At 44.4% G+C, this 17,508-nt stretch overlaps 1 protein-coding gene across 2 annotated transcripts in view; it reads right to left on the bottom strand.

Annotated features, from left to right (window-relative positions):
- Positions 1–486: 486 nt before the first annotated feature.
- The window catches only part of LOC124133544 (lysine-specific histone demethylase 1A-like), a 33,562-nt gene continuing 16,540 nt past the window's right edge, over positions 487–17,508 (bottom strand). For both annotated transcript variants that reach the window (XM_046497976.2, XM_046497977.2), the window contains exons 8-18: positions 16,578–16,672; positions 14,581–14,723; positions 13,554–13,644; positions 11,385–11,519; positions 10,833–10,906; positions 9,870–10,018; positions 8,057–8,152; positions 5,850–6,052; positions 4,375–4,617; positions 3,860–3,941; positions 487–3,338 (exon numbers count right to left, since the gene is read on the bottom strand). In XM_046497976.2, coding sequence (XP_046353932.1) covers positions 3,115–3,338; positions 3,860–3,941; positions 4,375–4,617; positions 5,850–6,052; positions 8,057–8,152; positions 9,870–10,018; positions 10,833–10,906; positions 11,385–11,519; positions 13,554–13,644; positions 14,581–14,723; positions 16,578–16,672 — 1,535 coding nt within the window. In that variant the 3' untranslated portion in view covers positions 487–3,114. The remainder of the gene's footprint in view (positions 3,339–3,859; positions 3,942–4,374; positions 4,618–5,849; positions 6,053–8,056; positions 8,153–9,869; positions 10,019–10,832; positions 10,907–11,384; positions 11,520–13,553; positions 13,645–14,580; positions 14,724–16,577; positions 16,673–17,508) is intronic.

The following is a 17,508-nucleotide window of genomic DNA, read 5'->3' as shown; positions in this document are numbered from 1 at the left end:
CTGTCAGTGAAGCCAACTATTGCATGGATAACATTTACCCACTTGTTGCACTTTGAGCAAACATGAAATTCCGCTCAAAGTGGCACTAAACATGCTCACTTAAGTATGGTGTGATGAGGTTTCAGCACTGTTTCAGTGTCATACCTTACTGTTGGATCCCACAAAGCATCCATGAACCGTAGTCCTGGTGTGCGGCGGCAAAATAGTGTATATTCAAACGTCATTATCAAGCTTTCCTCCAGCATTCAGCTGACCCGCCGAGATATAACTATGTTTATAACGAACATGCCTATAATGAACTTATTTTTTGGTCCCAACCATTTGTTGTATATATGCTATATGTATGTATAACAAACAACGGTTATTACGAACTAAAATGAGTGGTCCCCTTGAGTTCATAATGACTGTAGTTTACTGTACTTCTCAGAGCATCATCAAACCCGTCACACACTCAACTGTCATTTCCGAGTATAAATCAACAAATGGTCGAATTGTACAATTTTATTTTCTACATCTACTCCACGAGGAAGACAAACATTGATACAAAAATAAAGAATAACTTAACAGGATACTTAACATGCTTTAGGACACACGTCCAATTGGAAACGTCAGCACTTCACTTGTAAGGCTTAAAAAAATAAAAGTATGGGTTCTCAGGCAATGTTTTTTTAAAATATAGTGCGGGTGGGCGGTGTAATTTTTTGTTGTGGTTCAAACTAGTATGTAACCATATAAACATTTTGGTAATCAAATAAACAGTTGTGTACAATCAACCTGGGAAGGGCCTCCCTACATAAATGTATTCCTTGATGAGTAGAATAATGGAATACAGTATTTGACTACTGTTGGACTTGGAATATTTAAGGATTTTTTTTATAATTTATTAAAAATGGAAATAAATATGAACTGTGCGGTGAACTTTACGATAATGATGCCGGTGCCTGAGAACCAAGACTATTATTTTTTTTTAAGCCTAATTAACAACATCTCCACAGAGATGATACCCCACAATGCTACAAATACAGCTCAGCACGTGGATCTCAAAACAAGTGTTCCTTTGTACACTGACGGCGGCAACAAAAGGTCACGGAGTGATGTTGCAAATGAAGCACACTTACTGGATCAGAGTCTCCAAACATCTCTACTGATGTGAGGATTGAACACAGAAGAAGACACAAGTAGATGGTATCTTTCCAACTCTTGTCCACCTAATGCATCAAGTCTTGTCACTCACAAGATGTTTAAACACGGCAAGACCAGTAACTTAGTCTTTAGCCACTAGTGAAAAAACGGACTCAAGTAAAGTTTCTTTTGGTCTAGTATGGTTTAAGTCCACACATTAGCACTAAGATCAACCGAAAATGATGTCAAGTGACAGGTTCAGGCAAGCAGTTCAAATGTTTGAGGCAGACTGTTAACTTGAAACATTATTCCAATGTCTATGACTATTCCAACATGAATAATAAAAAAATTGCTTATCACTGTTATTTGGGTCTCAACCAGGGATGTCAATTGTCTTGTCTCGTCAACAATCGAAATACCGATAAAGACCCGATATGTTACTGGCCTCGAAAAGCTAGACTATGATCAGAGTGTATGAGAGTATTCTATACTACTCAAAAGAAGTTAAAGAACAGATTTATTTCACACTAGTTAATCTGTCATGGCTAAATATCAAGTGTTCCTTAACTTTTTTTGAGTAGTATACAGTGCTGCAATCAGCCATGTTCCATGCACACGGGTGGTTGACATTAAAGGGTCATGATGATGATGATGGGGATGATGATGATGATGATGATGACACATATTCTGCCAGACCACACACGCAACAATGTCACCTACATCATTTCTTAAATGAACATTGGGACTTCTTTTGTCCCAGAACTTGAATTTGAATATTTTAAATCCTGCTGCAGACGAAAAAAGAATGTATTGTTGGCTAACTACTAATGCATCCTCCAATCAGGAACTGCAGACATGGACTCAAGACTGAGATCACGGGTGAAAGATGCTGGAACAGAAACAGACCCTTGACCACAGAGGATGGAAAATGTGTCGAGTCCTTTGTGTTAGCTGCCATCGTTGTATAGGATGTTGACCTGACATGATTCAATGGAATTTATACACATGAGAACTGAATTATGAGCATGAATCATTGTGAATCATTCCAACATTCACACAGCATTATGTACAGCGCAAAGTAAACTGAACACAAACTCTCAAATTGCTACTATCTACATATGAGGCAGGGAGATGCCTTTCTGCATAAAGCCTTTTATTTAAATCTTAGAGCAAAAAAACCCTGAATATGTTGAACCCATATCACGTTTTCAAACAGAAAATGCTTCATTGTTTCAATTGTTTGAGAACCATTTGTTTTCAATTTCTAATCGTGGGTAACTGAAGTTGCAGCTGGCTCCAAGACAACAATGGTCTTAGCAACCCATCTTAGCTGCAGCACTCTCTACTAAAGGACTGGTGGTCCAGTGATCATGCCATGCCTATCCAACAGCGGCCATAGGCAGGTGTCATACTCTCGCAACGGACAATTGATAAAAAACTAGGTACTTCCAACTATTGTCCTCGATAATGCTCCTAACTTCTTTCTGACTGGCTTCTCTAAAGCTACACCTTAAACAAGAAATGACAAGAAAGAATGTTAAGGTATCTGTGTTTGGAGACGAAACCTTAAATATATACGTCTATAAGTTCTTGTACATGAAATTGTGTTAATTTATGGAAATCTGAAGATTAAATGAAAGGAAATTTGTAGTTCTGTGAAGGGAAATTGAGTTTAAATGTTTGGAAATTTAAGGTGGTGAATATAAGTCAGATGTATGAGAACTTAATAATGCAACCAACATGGTGACTAAGAAGTCATCTTTAGATGTAAAATTTTGCATTTCAAGTTCTTGAACTCTAGCGATGATCTGTTGACCAAATTCAAGTTTCTTTGAATTCCCGAGTAGCGCTGGCAATGTCACTGAGAGAGCACCAAGGCATCGCACATGAATTCCCAGGATCAGGCAGTGCCAAGCTATACTCCCTTGTGCCTGACACTGCTGACGGACATGGAGTCTTTACATGAACATTATGGTGGCGGTGGTCATGTTTCTAGGATGTGGTGATAGGTGGCGCTGCTGGGGGCCGCGTCGGGAGGGCGTAGGGGGCTCCGAGAAACTGGTCTGCTATCCGTCCAGCCTCTCTCAGTCCACTCAGCAGAGCTCCATGCACTGTTGCAGGGTAGTTCCTGATTGTGTGTTCCCCCGCGAAGAACAGACGTGGTAGACTTCCTTGTTGTGGTGACACTGGCGTGGCGAGGAGGTCATAATCGTTGCCTGGACAGAACAGAAAAAAATATGTCACAATACTGTCTAAAAATTGTTTGTTTTTTAATGTTGCATTCAGCAATATTTTCAGCATTTTGACACGAGGCCTGTAAATAATTGGAAACCAGTGATTGATATCATGAGCAATATTCCATTCCATGAGGTGAGGTGAAATTGGGTTTAAACTTGCGTCCAAGATTATTGCACTTTATGTGTGCATGCGTGCGTGCGACTAGTCCGGACATGCCGATTTATAGTGCTAGTTTACTGAGATACCATGCCACAGTTTAACATGAATACCCAGGGAGGCGGTCCCCATTCACAACACATTTGTTTATGACATCGAGCATGTACAGCGACCAATTTCTCTTTGTGTGTGTGTGTGTGTGTGTGTGTGTGTGTGTGTGTGTGTGTGTGTGTGTGTGTGTGTGTGTGTGTTAAAACATGACGCAAAACAAGTTTCTCCCAAGTATTTATGGAAAAGTTATTTTGTCACCAAATCCAAGTATCAATGATAGGTTGTAGCTCACCTGACGATCCTGCTGCAACATAGGAGTACGAGCCTCTTGACCAAGGGTCAGCTCGCCACCTGGTCACTAGCGTCTCCTTCGGCTGAAACACCAGGGAAATATAGTCACGTGTGGAAGCTAATTACTAGATTTTCAGAAGAACGCAGTTTAATTCTTCTAGTCAGAAAGTCTTTGTTTTTTCATTCTGCCATTGCATGTACATGTTAACCAGATTGGGAATCAAACCCAGGTATTTAGTATAACAAGGAAACACATTAATCACTGGGCTACCATACAAATAAGCGTTACATCCTACCAAAGTTAATGGCAGCTAAAACATTTTCTGTAAATCTCAAGGTGCCGTGTTAGAAATGATCAATTGCCAGTCTCAGACACTTATCGCTGTTTTTTTGTCAAGGGGAAGAACTTATTTCAATCTTGATTTTTTTTCTTCAGATTCCCTTGCTATAACTCTGGTTAAGTTGAAACATTTGCATGTAAATTCTTTGGTGTGGCTTAAAAAATCAAGTGTTTACCTGAGGTACGGCGTTGTTGCCAAAGATACCCTTGAGGACTGCGATGCACCGACCCACGATGACATCATCGCTGACATTTTCCATGATGGCTGCCGCCTCGCCAGCCACCAGCGCCAGCAACACCGGCGCCTTGTACAGGTTCCAGAACAGGAAGAGCTCACCACGACTAGCTGTAGTGCTGCCTACGTGTCCAAACAAGTTGGCATTGGGGTCCCAGAATACTCGGTCAAAACACAGCACAACCTACGACACAACAGATGTCAGTGTTAGTCTGTGGTCAAAACACAGCACAACCTACGACACAACAAATGACAGTGTTAGTCTGTGGTCAAAACACAGCACAACCTACGACACAACAGATGACAATGTTAGTCTGTGGTCAAAACACAGCACAACCTACGACACAACAGATGACAGTGTTAGTCTGTGGTCAAAACACAGCACAACCTACGACACAACAGATGACAGTGTTAGTCTGTGGTCAAAACACAGCACAACCTATGACACAACAGATGACAGTGTTAGTCTGTAGTCAAAACACAGCACAACCTTCGACACAACAGATGACAGTGTTAGTCTGTGGTCAAAACACAGCACAACCTACGACACAACAGATGACAGTGTTAGTCTGTGGTCAAAACACAGCACAACCTACGACACAACAGATGACAGTGTTAGTCTGTGGTCAAAACACAGCACAACCTACGACACAACAGATGACAGTGTTAGTCTGTGGTCAAAACACAGCACAACCTACGACACAACAGATGACAGTGTTAGTCTGTGGTCAAAACACAGCACAACCTATGACACAACAAATGACAGTGTTAGTCTGTGGTCAAAACACAGCACAACCTACGACAAAACAGATGTCAGTGTTAGTCTGTGGTCAAAACACAGCACAACCTACGACACAACAAATGACAGTGTTAGTCTGTGGTCAAAACACAGCACAACCTACGACACAACAAATGACAGTGTTAGTCTGTGGTCAAAACACAGCACAACCTACGACACAACAGATGACAGTGTTAGTCTGTGGTCAAAACACAGCACAACCCATGACACAACAGAGATGACAGCTATGGTCAAAACACAGCACCACCCACGACACAAGATAGCAACACCTTATTCTCTCCAGCCTGCCAAGCAAAGACTTCTCCTGAAGCCAAAAGGGTATCATTCCTCTCTCCAAAGGCTGGTATGTATGATACACAAGACAATATGCATATGAGCACCGTGCAGTAACAAATATCATCATGGATTCTTTTAAATATAAAAAGACATCTTAATTATTTATTTCCCCTCCTGTCGATTTGTGATATGATTCGATAAAAACCTCATGAACTTGGTCAGGATAGGCCCGTGGCAGGCAGATGACGTCGGGCCTGTAGTTTTCAAATTTGTGCGAATCCTTATTGCCTGGATTAAGGACGGTCGGGCAGGCAGGTATTTCGAACACTGATGACACATACCTTGTTGAGGTTACCAAATCCCAGTCTCTTGATGGCCGAAGCCTTCCAGTCGGGCAGCGGAGGCAGGAACTGGGGGCTGTTGATGCCACTGTTCCTCATGCTCTCCTTCAACACCCCCAGCGGCAGCGTGGACAGCACCGCATCTGCCTTGTAGGTCTGAGGGTTCATGTTCACCCGAGAGTTACCCGTCGTCACCTCCACACCTGGAGTCAAGGAATCACCGATCACATGGAATCAGGATATGGTAGTCTCAATTACAGGCAAGATATCCACTTGCTTGATAACAGTGTCAGTATCTACACCGTAACGTCACATTCATTGTAATAAAGAAGTTGTATATCCATACACCTGTCTCCCTTGTTCATCGTACTAACTTCTAAATGCCACTTCAAGTAGATATCCAGTAGCTGTGTATTGTTGCTAAACACCAACACATTGGGAAAACCACAACCTAAACTGTGTGATCACATTTTCTGGAATGGAAGTCGCCAATATGAAACTAGTGCCGCAATGCTTATGAAAGCTGCTTTCTTAGTGGCTAATGTCGACTTCCTGTTAGTAATTTCATTGGTCGGTCAAAGTTGGTGAAATGTTGTTCTGACGCGACCTGTAATGGGATGTCCTCAATGGTAGCGAGAACTTGTATCCGATATTAATGATTAAGGTAATCTAGGCATGTGATTAATTCTGTTTTGTTTATTTAAAGCAGTGATTGTTTATTGTTAAGCAAGTTTATCTCTGCAGCCGTTGAAATATGCAGCTACCAGCCGACTCGTCTCACATCAAAACACGGGGTGTGTCCTCGTGGGCAGATGACCACGGAGTACGCTGATCACTGTCGGATGAACGAGACTGATTAATGAGTGATTTCAGCAATTCGGTGCAAATTAGGTGTGTTGGAGTTGGAGTGCGAGACTGTTGTATTAACGGGTCTAAATAGCACTGATTTAATCGGTTCCCATCATTTGTGTCGGATAAAGCCGATTGTTGGATTAACGAGTGTCGGATTAACGAGACTTGACTGTATACCGTATTCGACCCAATAAGCGCTCAGGGCGCTTAAAATAAAGACAGAAAGGGTGGGCGTTTATTGGGACCAATTCAGAGTCAAATTGGCGTAAATTCATCAGTAAGCCTATTGATATTCTTCCGTTGCTGGGGGGCTGGAGATAAACTGTTACTTACGTTTACTGGTGAACATCTCCTCATTAACCGACTACAAAAGATTCTTGACCGTATGTAAAAAACAGGTGAGTAAATCTTACTTGGGCATCCGGGAAAAGGGGGCGCTTATTGGGACATGGGCACTTATTGGGTCGAATACGGTATGTGTTTGCGAATCCAAAAGACAATAATAGCAAAAACTACTAGTACAGAATCTGATTAATGCATTGATGAAGTAGCACTACAGTCGATGCCATGTTGACTTCATGGCAGACAAGACTCCTGAACTTGTAACAGCCATTTGGGTGATAGATTGTATTGTGCTAGTAGATGTACCCATAATCAACAATCAGTAGTTTTATGCATAGTAGAAAGATTCTTAAGAATTTCAAAAATTGTTTCCATGGAAAACTATAGAAATGGAAAACAAATATTGAAAAATATGAAAAGGCAAAAGTTGAGCATTTGGTCATTGCACATGTCTAGTTTCATGCAAAATTAGTTATAAGTTTGAGAGTAGTGGCTCGGAAACAAAGCCTAGAATTCATAGAGAACAAGTTGTTTTCATTGAAATGTAACAAAATACTAATTTCAAAAGAGCAAAAGTTAAGTTTGCAAAATAGTTAAACTGATGAGCAGAGCATTGAAAAATGCTGGAAGGTTTTCAAGTTATGGCCTGGAAACAAACCCTACCCTTGTTTGAGACTAAGTCGAAATTGTTTCTATAGAAAAAAAACCCATACAATTTAGAAAAATTTCAACACAGGAAAGGGTACCTTTTAAGCTGATGAGCAATGCATATGCAAAGTTTCAGTGAAAAACATTGAACAGTTCATAATAGGATGGAAATACCAATGCCATCGCAAACGGGAATCAAGCCAATAACAATGTGTCTACCCTCCCTTCAGAGTGAACATGTGTACTTCAACGCAATTATTGGTAAATAAAAAAGGTATAATTTTGGTTTGTGTCTATGAGAACGATTTCTAATGAATAAATTGTCTATAGCTTTGATAGAAAGCTGTGTAAATAAACTTCCCTACCTTGTGGTGTATAGCGGATCTGTCTGACTGAAGTGTTGAGCTTGATGTCCAGTCCTTCAGCCAGAGCTACAGGTACACACGAGTAGCCGTTCCGTACTGCGGGGAGAATATAAACAAACCATTTGAAAGATAATTCATGAACCTGCAGCGACTTCATCCTTGGTTCCCAAATATCAGAGTGAGTGAGTTGGGTTTAATGACACATTGAACAGTATTCCAGTAATATCACAGTGCTTCAGCTTGATGATGCATGTCTTAGATACTTACAGCTGAAACCCATAAGCTCGATATGGTGACATGATGGTGACAAACCTTGAGGCGAACCAGATTTGAACCCACAATCATAGCTTTCTGGCGTGCCAAAGGGACGCAACTCTGCACAGCATCTACGGACGCTTATATGACTGGGCCACCCGTGCCCCTCATATTGTAGAAGCGAATGAGCAATTATGAGGCATTACCCCACTTTTAGCAAGTTCCAACAATATCCCAGCAGAGGACACTGAACACATGCTAGTCATGTGGGGAATCAAACCCAGGCTGTGGGCATGGTAAGCAAACACTTACGTGACTTAACCACTGGGCCACCCCACCGCCTCAAATCTCAGCATAACCTTATATTTGGTTTGCTATTATGCCCGAGTCTATTTTGTGTATTTATGGTTATTATCTTGAAACATTTCCCCATCACAGACTCCAGTCTACACACCTATGATTGTGGGTTCGAATCCTGGTTCGTTGGTGAGTTGGTTTTAACGCCGCTTTTAACAGTATTCCAGTCATATCACGGCGTGTCAGCTTAATGTGGGAGGAAAGCCCGAAGTGATGCAGGTCTCAGACGTTTACCACATCGGTGAAACCCACGAGCACGGGTATGGTGCTGACAAACCTAGAAACATAATTGGGGCGAACCGGGATTCGAACCCAAAATCATAGGTTTCTGGCGTGCCCAAGGGGCGCAACTCTGCACAGCGAATCGCGGCCCCTTAGACGACTGGGCCCCCCGTGCCCCCCTAATTACATAATAAATAGAGCCGATTCAACATATAAATAGACCAAACTTGGAGTCAATAAGCGTTTCTGTCAAATGACATGTGACTGCTTCTTGGGCAATGAATATGGCTTAATTAATATTGGTGATACTGTCAAATACTGTAAATCATGAAATTAATGTGCCACGAAAATAATGCGAACACGAGTATCAAAACAAAAATGTGTCACTTTATTAATAAGAGATTTTTAATTCAAACTGGATAATACTACTATAAGCATGACAAAAAAACATATTAAAAAAATGATAAAAAAACCAAACCACTGATTGCTATTGGGGTGAACCATGCCGTCATCTCACATCTTACAAGCTGATGTTGTCATTGAAACAACACACTATGCCCCACATGTGTTTCTCACAATTAAAAACAGAGACAGGATGAACTCATTCGTGTCAGCTCATGATCACTCATGCTGGCTTATGACTAAGTGGCCAAGAACAAAAAAACTGTCTTGCATGTGTGGCACCAGTCTGGGCTATCTGACAAGCTTCAGTGAGCATGACAATATCATTGTTGTTGACACTGCATGACGATATCAATGTTGTTGACATCTGACAGTGAGTTTGGATGGCAAATTTGGATGACAAATGCATAATTAATGCCAGCTACTAACGGTCACATTTTTAGAATTAATTTACAGTATAGCAATATTAGATCTGAACCCAGTTCACTCTGAATGCTAAATGTCGGCAACAGACAATACTACATGACAGAAATGAAAGAAATGACAATCGTGACATCACAAAATGCCAGCACAATACCTGTTAAATGGCTTCCTGAGAATTCAAAGTCATCGTCCTGGTCCCAGTGTTTCAGTGACAGAGTCGTGAGTGGCGTCGCATTGGCAAACTCGAGATTAGCAAAATGCCAGTCCAGGATCTGGCGGTCTCGAGACGACAGGTACACATCACTGAAACACAAGCACACCACTGCATCACCTCTCCAACGCCAACATCAGTCATCAATATCCACCAACACCCTTGCATGATTAAATAAAAAAGTTTGATTTCTGTGAAAACAATAGACACCAGTCCTAACTACTTAACACTCTTGACCCGTGAAGATCAGGGGTACAACAGGTCTTCAGCAACCCATGCTTGCCGTAAAAGCAACTAACAGGATCGGGTGTCCAGGCTTGCTGACTTGGTTGATGCATTTCATCATATCCCAATTGCGTAGATCGATGCTCATGATATCAATCACTGGATTGTCTGGTCCAGGCTCAGTCATTTCCTGACCACCATCATATAGCTGGAATATTGCTGAGTGCGGAGTTAAACAACAAACAAAAATCATTACACTTCCAATGTTTTTTGTGTGAAATAATGAAAGGTTTGGGTTGTATGTGGGGCTCAGAAACCACCGGGAGAAGAACATATCCACAACAACATAATGGTACAGTGTTTATCATTTGCCCAGCCACCAGATAGGCAGGTCTGGCTGCACTGCTGACTTGTACCGAGAACATAAATGTCTTGACGCTGATTAGGAAGTTCAACTGATGCTATGGAGGGGTGGTCATATATTCATGCAGACAGGTAAAGCTGTAGGGTGTCTACACAAATAAAACCTTATATTTTCTTATTGCTGCTTTGTGTTCCTTAAGTCGCAAATCCCTCTTGAATATCCATACACCAAAAAAATCAGAAAAGGTGTTGCCTTACTTGTATGAGATATATTATTGAGACTGTACAACCAATATAAGAGGACAGAATTAAACTTACCTCGGTGGATTGGACTCAAGTTCGTTTAATTTTTCTTCAATTTCTTTCTGTTGAGCTTGAAATAGTTCGAATTCCTGTCGAAACATACAAAGAAAAATGATTACTGAAAATAACATTGAAGGTGTAGAAACAGTGATGGACAATGTGAGACCTCCTCTCTATATTCTGCACTGAGATATGAGTTCATTCACTCTACAGAATGCGTTGTGATCTTGGGAGTTTACTCACCTGACAGGCTGTGTTGAGATCTCGGAGTTTACTCACCTTACAGGCTGCGTTGAGATCTCGGAGTTTACTCACCTTACAGGCTGCGTTGAGATCTCGGAGTTTACTCACCTTACAGGCTGCATTGAGATCTCGGAGTTTACTCACCTTACAGGCTGCGTTGAGATCTCAGAGTTTACTCACCTTACAGGCTGCATTGAGATCTCGGAGTTTACTCACCTTACAGGCTGCGTTGAGATCTCGGAGTTTACTCACCTTACAGGCTGCATTGAGATCTCGGAGTTTACTCACCTTACAGGCTGCGTTGAGATCTCGGAGTTTACTCACCTTACAGGCTGCGTTGAGATCTCGGAGTTTACTCTTGATGAGGAACTCAGCGGTGATGTCTCTGGGGGGTTTCACCTCTGATGCTTCTTTCCACTGCTTGTGGAGCTCCTCGATCTTGTCCCTCAGAGTCAGCATCTGGAACATTTCCATCACAGCTCTGAGTTATAGTGATTGTCATCACTGCTATCCAACCGAGGATTCTAGGTCCTCAGTGTCCTTGCTCTTTGAAAAAGACAACTAAACCTTGCACATTGTGTCACTGAACCGGGCAGTGTGGGGAGCTGTCATTCCCTCAGGGTGTCAATCCCTAACTCGTCTGGCCAAGATTTTATTAATACCCCGCTGTGGTGAAGCCTAAAGAGTGCTGAATGCAGCAGAATATTATACAAATCCTGCCCACAGAAACATGAAACCGTCTCAGGTTCACTTGTAGTAAGTATGCAGCCATTACAGGGGCTCCTCACGCTGAAGTTATGGCATGGAGGACTGAATGGCTGGCACACTGAAGTTATGGCAACGTTGGTTGGTTTTTGTTTAACACCGCACTCAGCAATATTCCAGCTATATGACGGTGGTCTGTAAATAATCGAGTCTGGACCAGACAATCCAGTGAATAATATCATGAACATCGATCCACGCAATTGGGATCGATGACATGTATCAACCAAGTTAGCGAGCCTGACCACCCGATCCCGTTAGTGGAAATGTTCTTCTCCCGGTGGTTTCTGAGCCCACATACAACCCAAACCTTTCATTATTTCACACAAAAAACTTTGGAAGTGTAATGATATTTGTTTGTGTGTTTGTTGTTTAACTCCGCACTCAGCAATATTCCAGCTACAGTGGTCCCTCGCTACAACGCTGCCAATGGGGTCCAAATAATTGGTGGGCGTTATAGACGATGAGCCGTTTAACGGAGGCCGAGGCGCGCTCGGCAAATCTCAAATCATCAATATGTGTTTATCTCACGTCACATCAAAATAGTATATATTTTTATGGACCTAGATCTACCCGTAATATCATTCATTTATTAATTCTGTCACGTTTCAAAATGTCTGAAATACGTATTCCATTTCAATTTATCATTTTTAATCGATAAATTAAAAAATTATTCACTATTTCCCGTGATGTTATTGAAAATAAAATTCTCGGACACACATTTCCACAACGGGTTCGCGAAGTTCCATATTTTTAATATATATCGTGATTTCCTGCTTAAAACGTTCAGAATAACACGATTTAACAAAAAATCTTTCGCCAACTTCTGAAATTTATCAAACACGAGCTTGGTATCACAGCTATAATTTGATTGGCTGCCTGAGGTCACGTGCTCAAAATTGACCAATCACGAAACTTGTAGTAGATTTCGGCAAGAAAGCGTCATTAGAAACAAATTTTAATCCAATGAAATCGCTTGTTATAACTACGGAAAAAAACAGGCGATGTTACGAAAGCGCGATTACGAAATGAATGACCGCCGTGTTGTGACAGCAACTACATGTGTGTGACAGTGTCGCCTCAAATTGGATTGCCCACTAATTAAGAATATAAACTTCGCTTGTGGTTCTCTTTTATTGCATGCATGCGCTTCTAAGATCAAAGGATGTATAGTGTGAAAAGTTAACTAGTTGAACAATCGTATTTCCGGGACTTGCCGCGGATGTTTTCAAACAGATTATTAGAACTCCATTCAGCGATAAACGGTTGATTATGCAATGAAAAGCGTTATGTGCAAATGAACAACGAACAACAATACAATTGTGTCTGTGTAAAACTATCAGTAATAAAAGTGTACATAAATTTTGGGAGCCATGCGTTACTGCGCGTAGTAACCGAAGTAGCGCTTTATCGAAGAGCGCAATAGCGAGCGATCACTGTATATGACAGCGGTCAGGAAATGACTGAGACAATCCAGTGATTGATATCATGAGCATCGATCTACGCAAATTGGGATCGATGACATGTATCAACCAAGTCAGCGAGCCTGACCACCCGATCCCGTTAGTCGCCTTTTACGACAAGCATAGTCGCCTTTTACGGCAAGAATAGGTTGCTGAAGACCTATTCTACCCCGGAATCTTCACGGGTCTTATGGCATGGAGGACTGAATGGCTGAAACACTGAAGTTATGGCATACTGAATGGCTGGGACATGATGTATTGTGCATACCTGGGTCTGGTTCTTCTTGAGCTTGTCCTGCATCTCGATGATGTGTCTCTGATGCTCACACTGCTTCTCCTTCACATGCTTCTCCTGCAGCCTGCAACAGACACCCGTCAGTCACCACCAGCTCCACAGGGGGAACAAGAGGAGTTCCAAGAATACTGCCACAAGCACTTATGCAGTGACATGCATACACCTGCTGGTACCACTGAGATACCATGCTAGTTTAACATGGATACCCCTTGAGTGAAATTGGGTTTAACTTCACGTCCAAGATCACTGCACTTATATAGCGACCTGTGTGTGTGTGTGTGTGTGTGTGTGTGCGGACTGGTGCGTTGCACTGGTCCGGACTGATGCCGATTTATAGTGCTAGCCCACTGAGATACCATGCCGCAGTTTAACATGAATACCCCACTCAAACACAGCATACAGACTCCGAGCCGACCAGTCCTTGTTTTAGCCCCTTAATGCTGAGCACCTGGCAGAGTAACAACAATTACCATCTTTTAATGCCTTTTCGAACCACCGACCTTCTGCTCTCTGGGCAGAGGTTCCATCCTCTAGACCACAGAGCTGGTCTATAAGTAAGTGAGTGAGTTGGGTTTAACGTCGATTTTAACAATATTCCAGTTATATCACGGCATTTTAATGTGGGAGGAAAGTCCGAGGTGATGCAGGTATGAGACGTTTACCACTTCGGTGAAACCCACGAGCACAGGTATGGTGCTGTCAAACCTAGAAACATAACTGGGGTGAACCGGGATTCAAACCAACAATAATAGGTTTCTGGCGTGCCCAAGGGATGCAACTCTGCACAGTGAATTGCTGCGCCTTAGACAACTGGGCCCCCCGTGCCCCCTGGTCTATAAGAGTCCCGGGGGCATGTTGACAGTCAGATAGAGGCTGATTGTTACGCTGTGGCCAGCCATATTCCAGCTCTTCTTCTGGGCAAACCACTGGTTGATAGCAGGAGCAATGATCCATACTGTCATACAACGATGCCCCCTCATCAGTGAGCTCTACAACGTACTTTATAACAGCCTCCAGTGCTTGTCCCAGAGAGGCAGGCTTCCCCTCGACCATGTTGAAATCCATCTGATGTGAGAGGTAGGACGTCGCCTCCAGCAGCCGGTTGAACTCCCTCTCCACCATCTCATCTTTCTCTTTGGGAACCTGGTGAAACAAAGTCAACATCTCAATTTCCTGACTAGTGCAGCATCGAGGGCCACACGTGGATTCAGAGGGGAGCAGTGGGGAGCAAAGGGGGGCAGTGGGTGGCACTGGGGAGCAGTGGGGAGCAGAGGGTGGCACTGGGGAGCAGTGGGGAGCAGAGGGGGGCAATGGGGGCAGTGGGGAGCAGAGGGGGGCAGTGGGGGGCAGTGGGGAGCAGAGGGGGGCAGTGGGGAGCAGAGGGGGGCAGTGGGGAGCAGAGGGGGGCAGTGGGGGGCAGTGGGGAGCAGAGGGGGGCAGTGGGGGGCAGTGGGGAGCAGAGGGGGGCAATGGGGGCAGTGGGGAGCAATGGGGGCAGTGGGGAGCAGAGGGGGGCAGTGGGGGGCAGTGGGGGGCAGTGGTTGAGCAGAGGGGGGCAGTGGGGAGCAGTGGTTGAGCAGTGGGGGGCAGTGGGGAGCAGAGGGGGGCAGTGGGGAGCAGAGGGGGGCAGTGGGGAGCAGAGGGGGGCAGTGGGGAGCAGAGGGGGGCAGTGGGGAGCAGAGGGGGGCAGTGGGGGGCAGTGGGGAGCAGAGGGGGGCAGTGGGGGGCAGTGGGGAGCAGAGGGGGGGCAATGGGGGCAGTGGGGAGCAATGGGGGCAGTGGGGAGCAGAGGGGGGCAGTGGGGGGCAGTGGGGGGCAGTGGTTGAGCAGAGGGGGGCAGTGGGGAGCAGAGGGGGGCAGTGGGGGGCAGAGGGGGGGGCAATGGGGAGCAGAGGGGGGCAATGGGGAGCAATGGGGGCAGTGGGGAGCAGAGGGGGGCAGAGGGGGGCAGTGGGGAGCACAGGGTGGCAGAGGGGAGCAGAGGGGAGCAGAGGGGAGCAATGGGGGGCAGAGGGGAGCAGTGGGGAGCAGTGGGGAGCAGAGGGGGGCAGTGGGGAGCACAGGGTGGCAGAGGGGAGCAGAGGGGAGCAGAGGGGAGCAGTGGGGAGCAGTGGGGGGCAGAGGGGAGCAGAGGGGGGCAGTGGGGAGCACAGGGTGGCAGTGGGGAGCAGAGGGGGGCAATGGGGGCAGTGGGGAGCAGAGGGTGGCAGTGGGGAGCAGTGGGGGGCAGTGGGGAGAGGTGGGGGGCAGAGGGGGGCAGTGGGGAGAGGTGGGGGGCAGAGGGGGGCAGTGGGGAGAGGTGGGGGCAGAGGGGGGCAGAGGGGAGCAGTGGGGGGCATATTGTGTATGGTATCATCAGTAAATTTGCGATGCAATGTTTGTTTGTTGTTTAACGCTGCACTCAGCAATATTCCAGCTATATGAAGGCGGTCTGTAAATAATCGAGTCTGGACCAGACAATCCAGTGATTGACATCAAGAGCATCGATCCACGCCATTGGGAGACGATGACATGCATCAACCAAGTCTGCGAGCCTGACCACCCGATCCCGTTGGTCGACTCTTACGACCTATTCTACCCCGGATCTTCATGGGTCTGCCGTGCAGTGATATAGTGTGAATCATGACACAGGCTAACTATCAAGAACATGACTTATATACTCGCCTGAATGATACATATATACCACTCAAAAGAAGTTAAAGAACGCTGAGTGTTTTATATTACTATGCACTAAACTATGGTTATAACAAACTCAAAGGAACCACTTATTTTAGTTCGTTATAACCGTAGTTCGTTATAGTGAGTGAGTGAGTGAGTGAGTGAGTTGGGTTTAACGCCGCTTTTAACAGTATTCCAGTTATATCACGGCATGTCAGCTTAATGTGGGAGGAAAGCTGTAAGTGATGCAGGTCTCAAACTTTTACCACTTCGGTGAAACCCACGGGCACGGGTAGCGTCAGTTCATGCCACTATCAGTCAGATACTTTCCATACTCACCGTGCAGCCATTACTCTCGTACAGCGGACACTTCTGTTTGATCTTGTGCAGCTCCATATTAATCTGTCGACTCAGCACTGTCACAGGGTTCCCTCCTGTAAACAGTGTAACGTGGGATTCAAACAAACTAGAACAAGAACACAGCATTATCACCTCCCCTGCCATGGGACACATTAGAACATGGATCAAGGGCCGTACCTCTGTAAAAAAAAACAATTGTCAGGACCATTTTTCAAACTCAGTCTCTTAGATAACCATGCAAACTTTCATTCATGTAACTTCCGTAATTTCTGAGAAAACCTATCCCCATTTCACGCAGTATGCATGCACTAAGTTGAAAAGCATGGAGCAAGGGCCATAACTCTGTAAAAAATGAATTTACGACACCAATTTGAGATCATGACCATTAATATCCATGTGTAAAACCTCATTTCTCGGACTTAAAAAGTTTTTGAGAAAATTTGTCCCCTTGAGCATGTTAAGGAGTGGATGGACAGACCCATATCCCCCGCCCCACTTTGTGGCGGTGAAAATTAACGCCCTGAGTTTAACAAGATACATTTACAAACAGGCGTTCCAGGTCGATGAGTGAATTTATGCTATGGTCAGCAATATCCCAGCTACACCAAAGCCATCTGTAAATAAGTTTGCACCAATCAAACTCGTCACCGCTAGCATGAACCATGAGCCACATTGGCAGCTTGTGAGGACTCACAATCAACCAGGGTCTGTGTGAGGACTCACAATCAACCAGGGTCTGTGTGAGGACTCACAATCAACCAGGGTCTGTGTGAGGACTCACAATCAACCAGGGTCTGTGTGAGGACTCACAATCAACCAGGGTCTGTGTGAGGACTCACAATCAACCAGGGTCTGTCAACATAGACTGATGACAGTCAGCCCCAAGATCATCTTGTGGTTTGTCTGTTTG

The sequence above is a fragment of the Haliotis rufescens genome, unplaced genomic scaffold, assembly GCF_023055435.1.
Source record: "Haliotis rufescens isolate VD_foot unplaced genomic scaffold, xgHalRufe1.0.p SCAF_5, whole genome shotgun sequence".
Lineage (NCBI taxonomy): Eukaryota > Metazoa > Mollusca > Gastropoda > Lepetellida > Haliotidae > Haliotis > Haliotis rufescens.
This window is presented reverse-complemented; position numbering and strand designations above follow the sequence as displayed.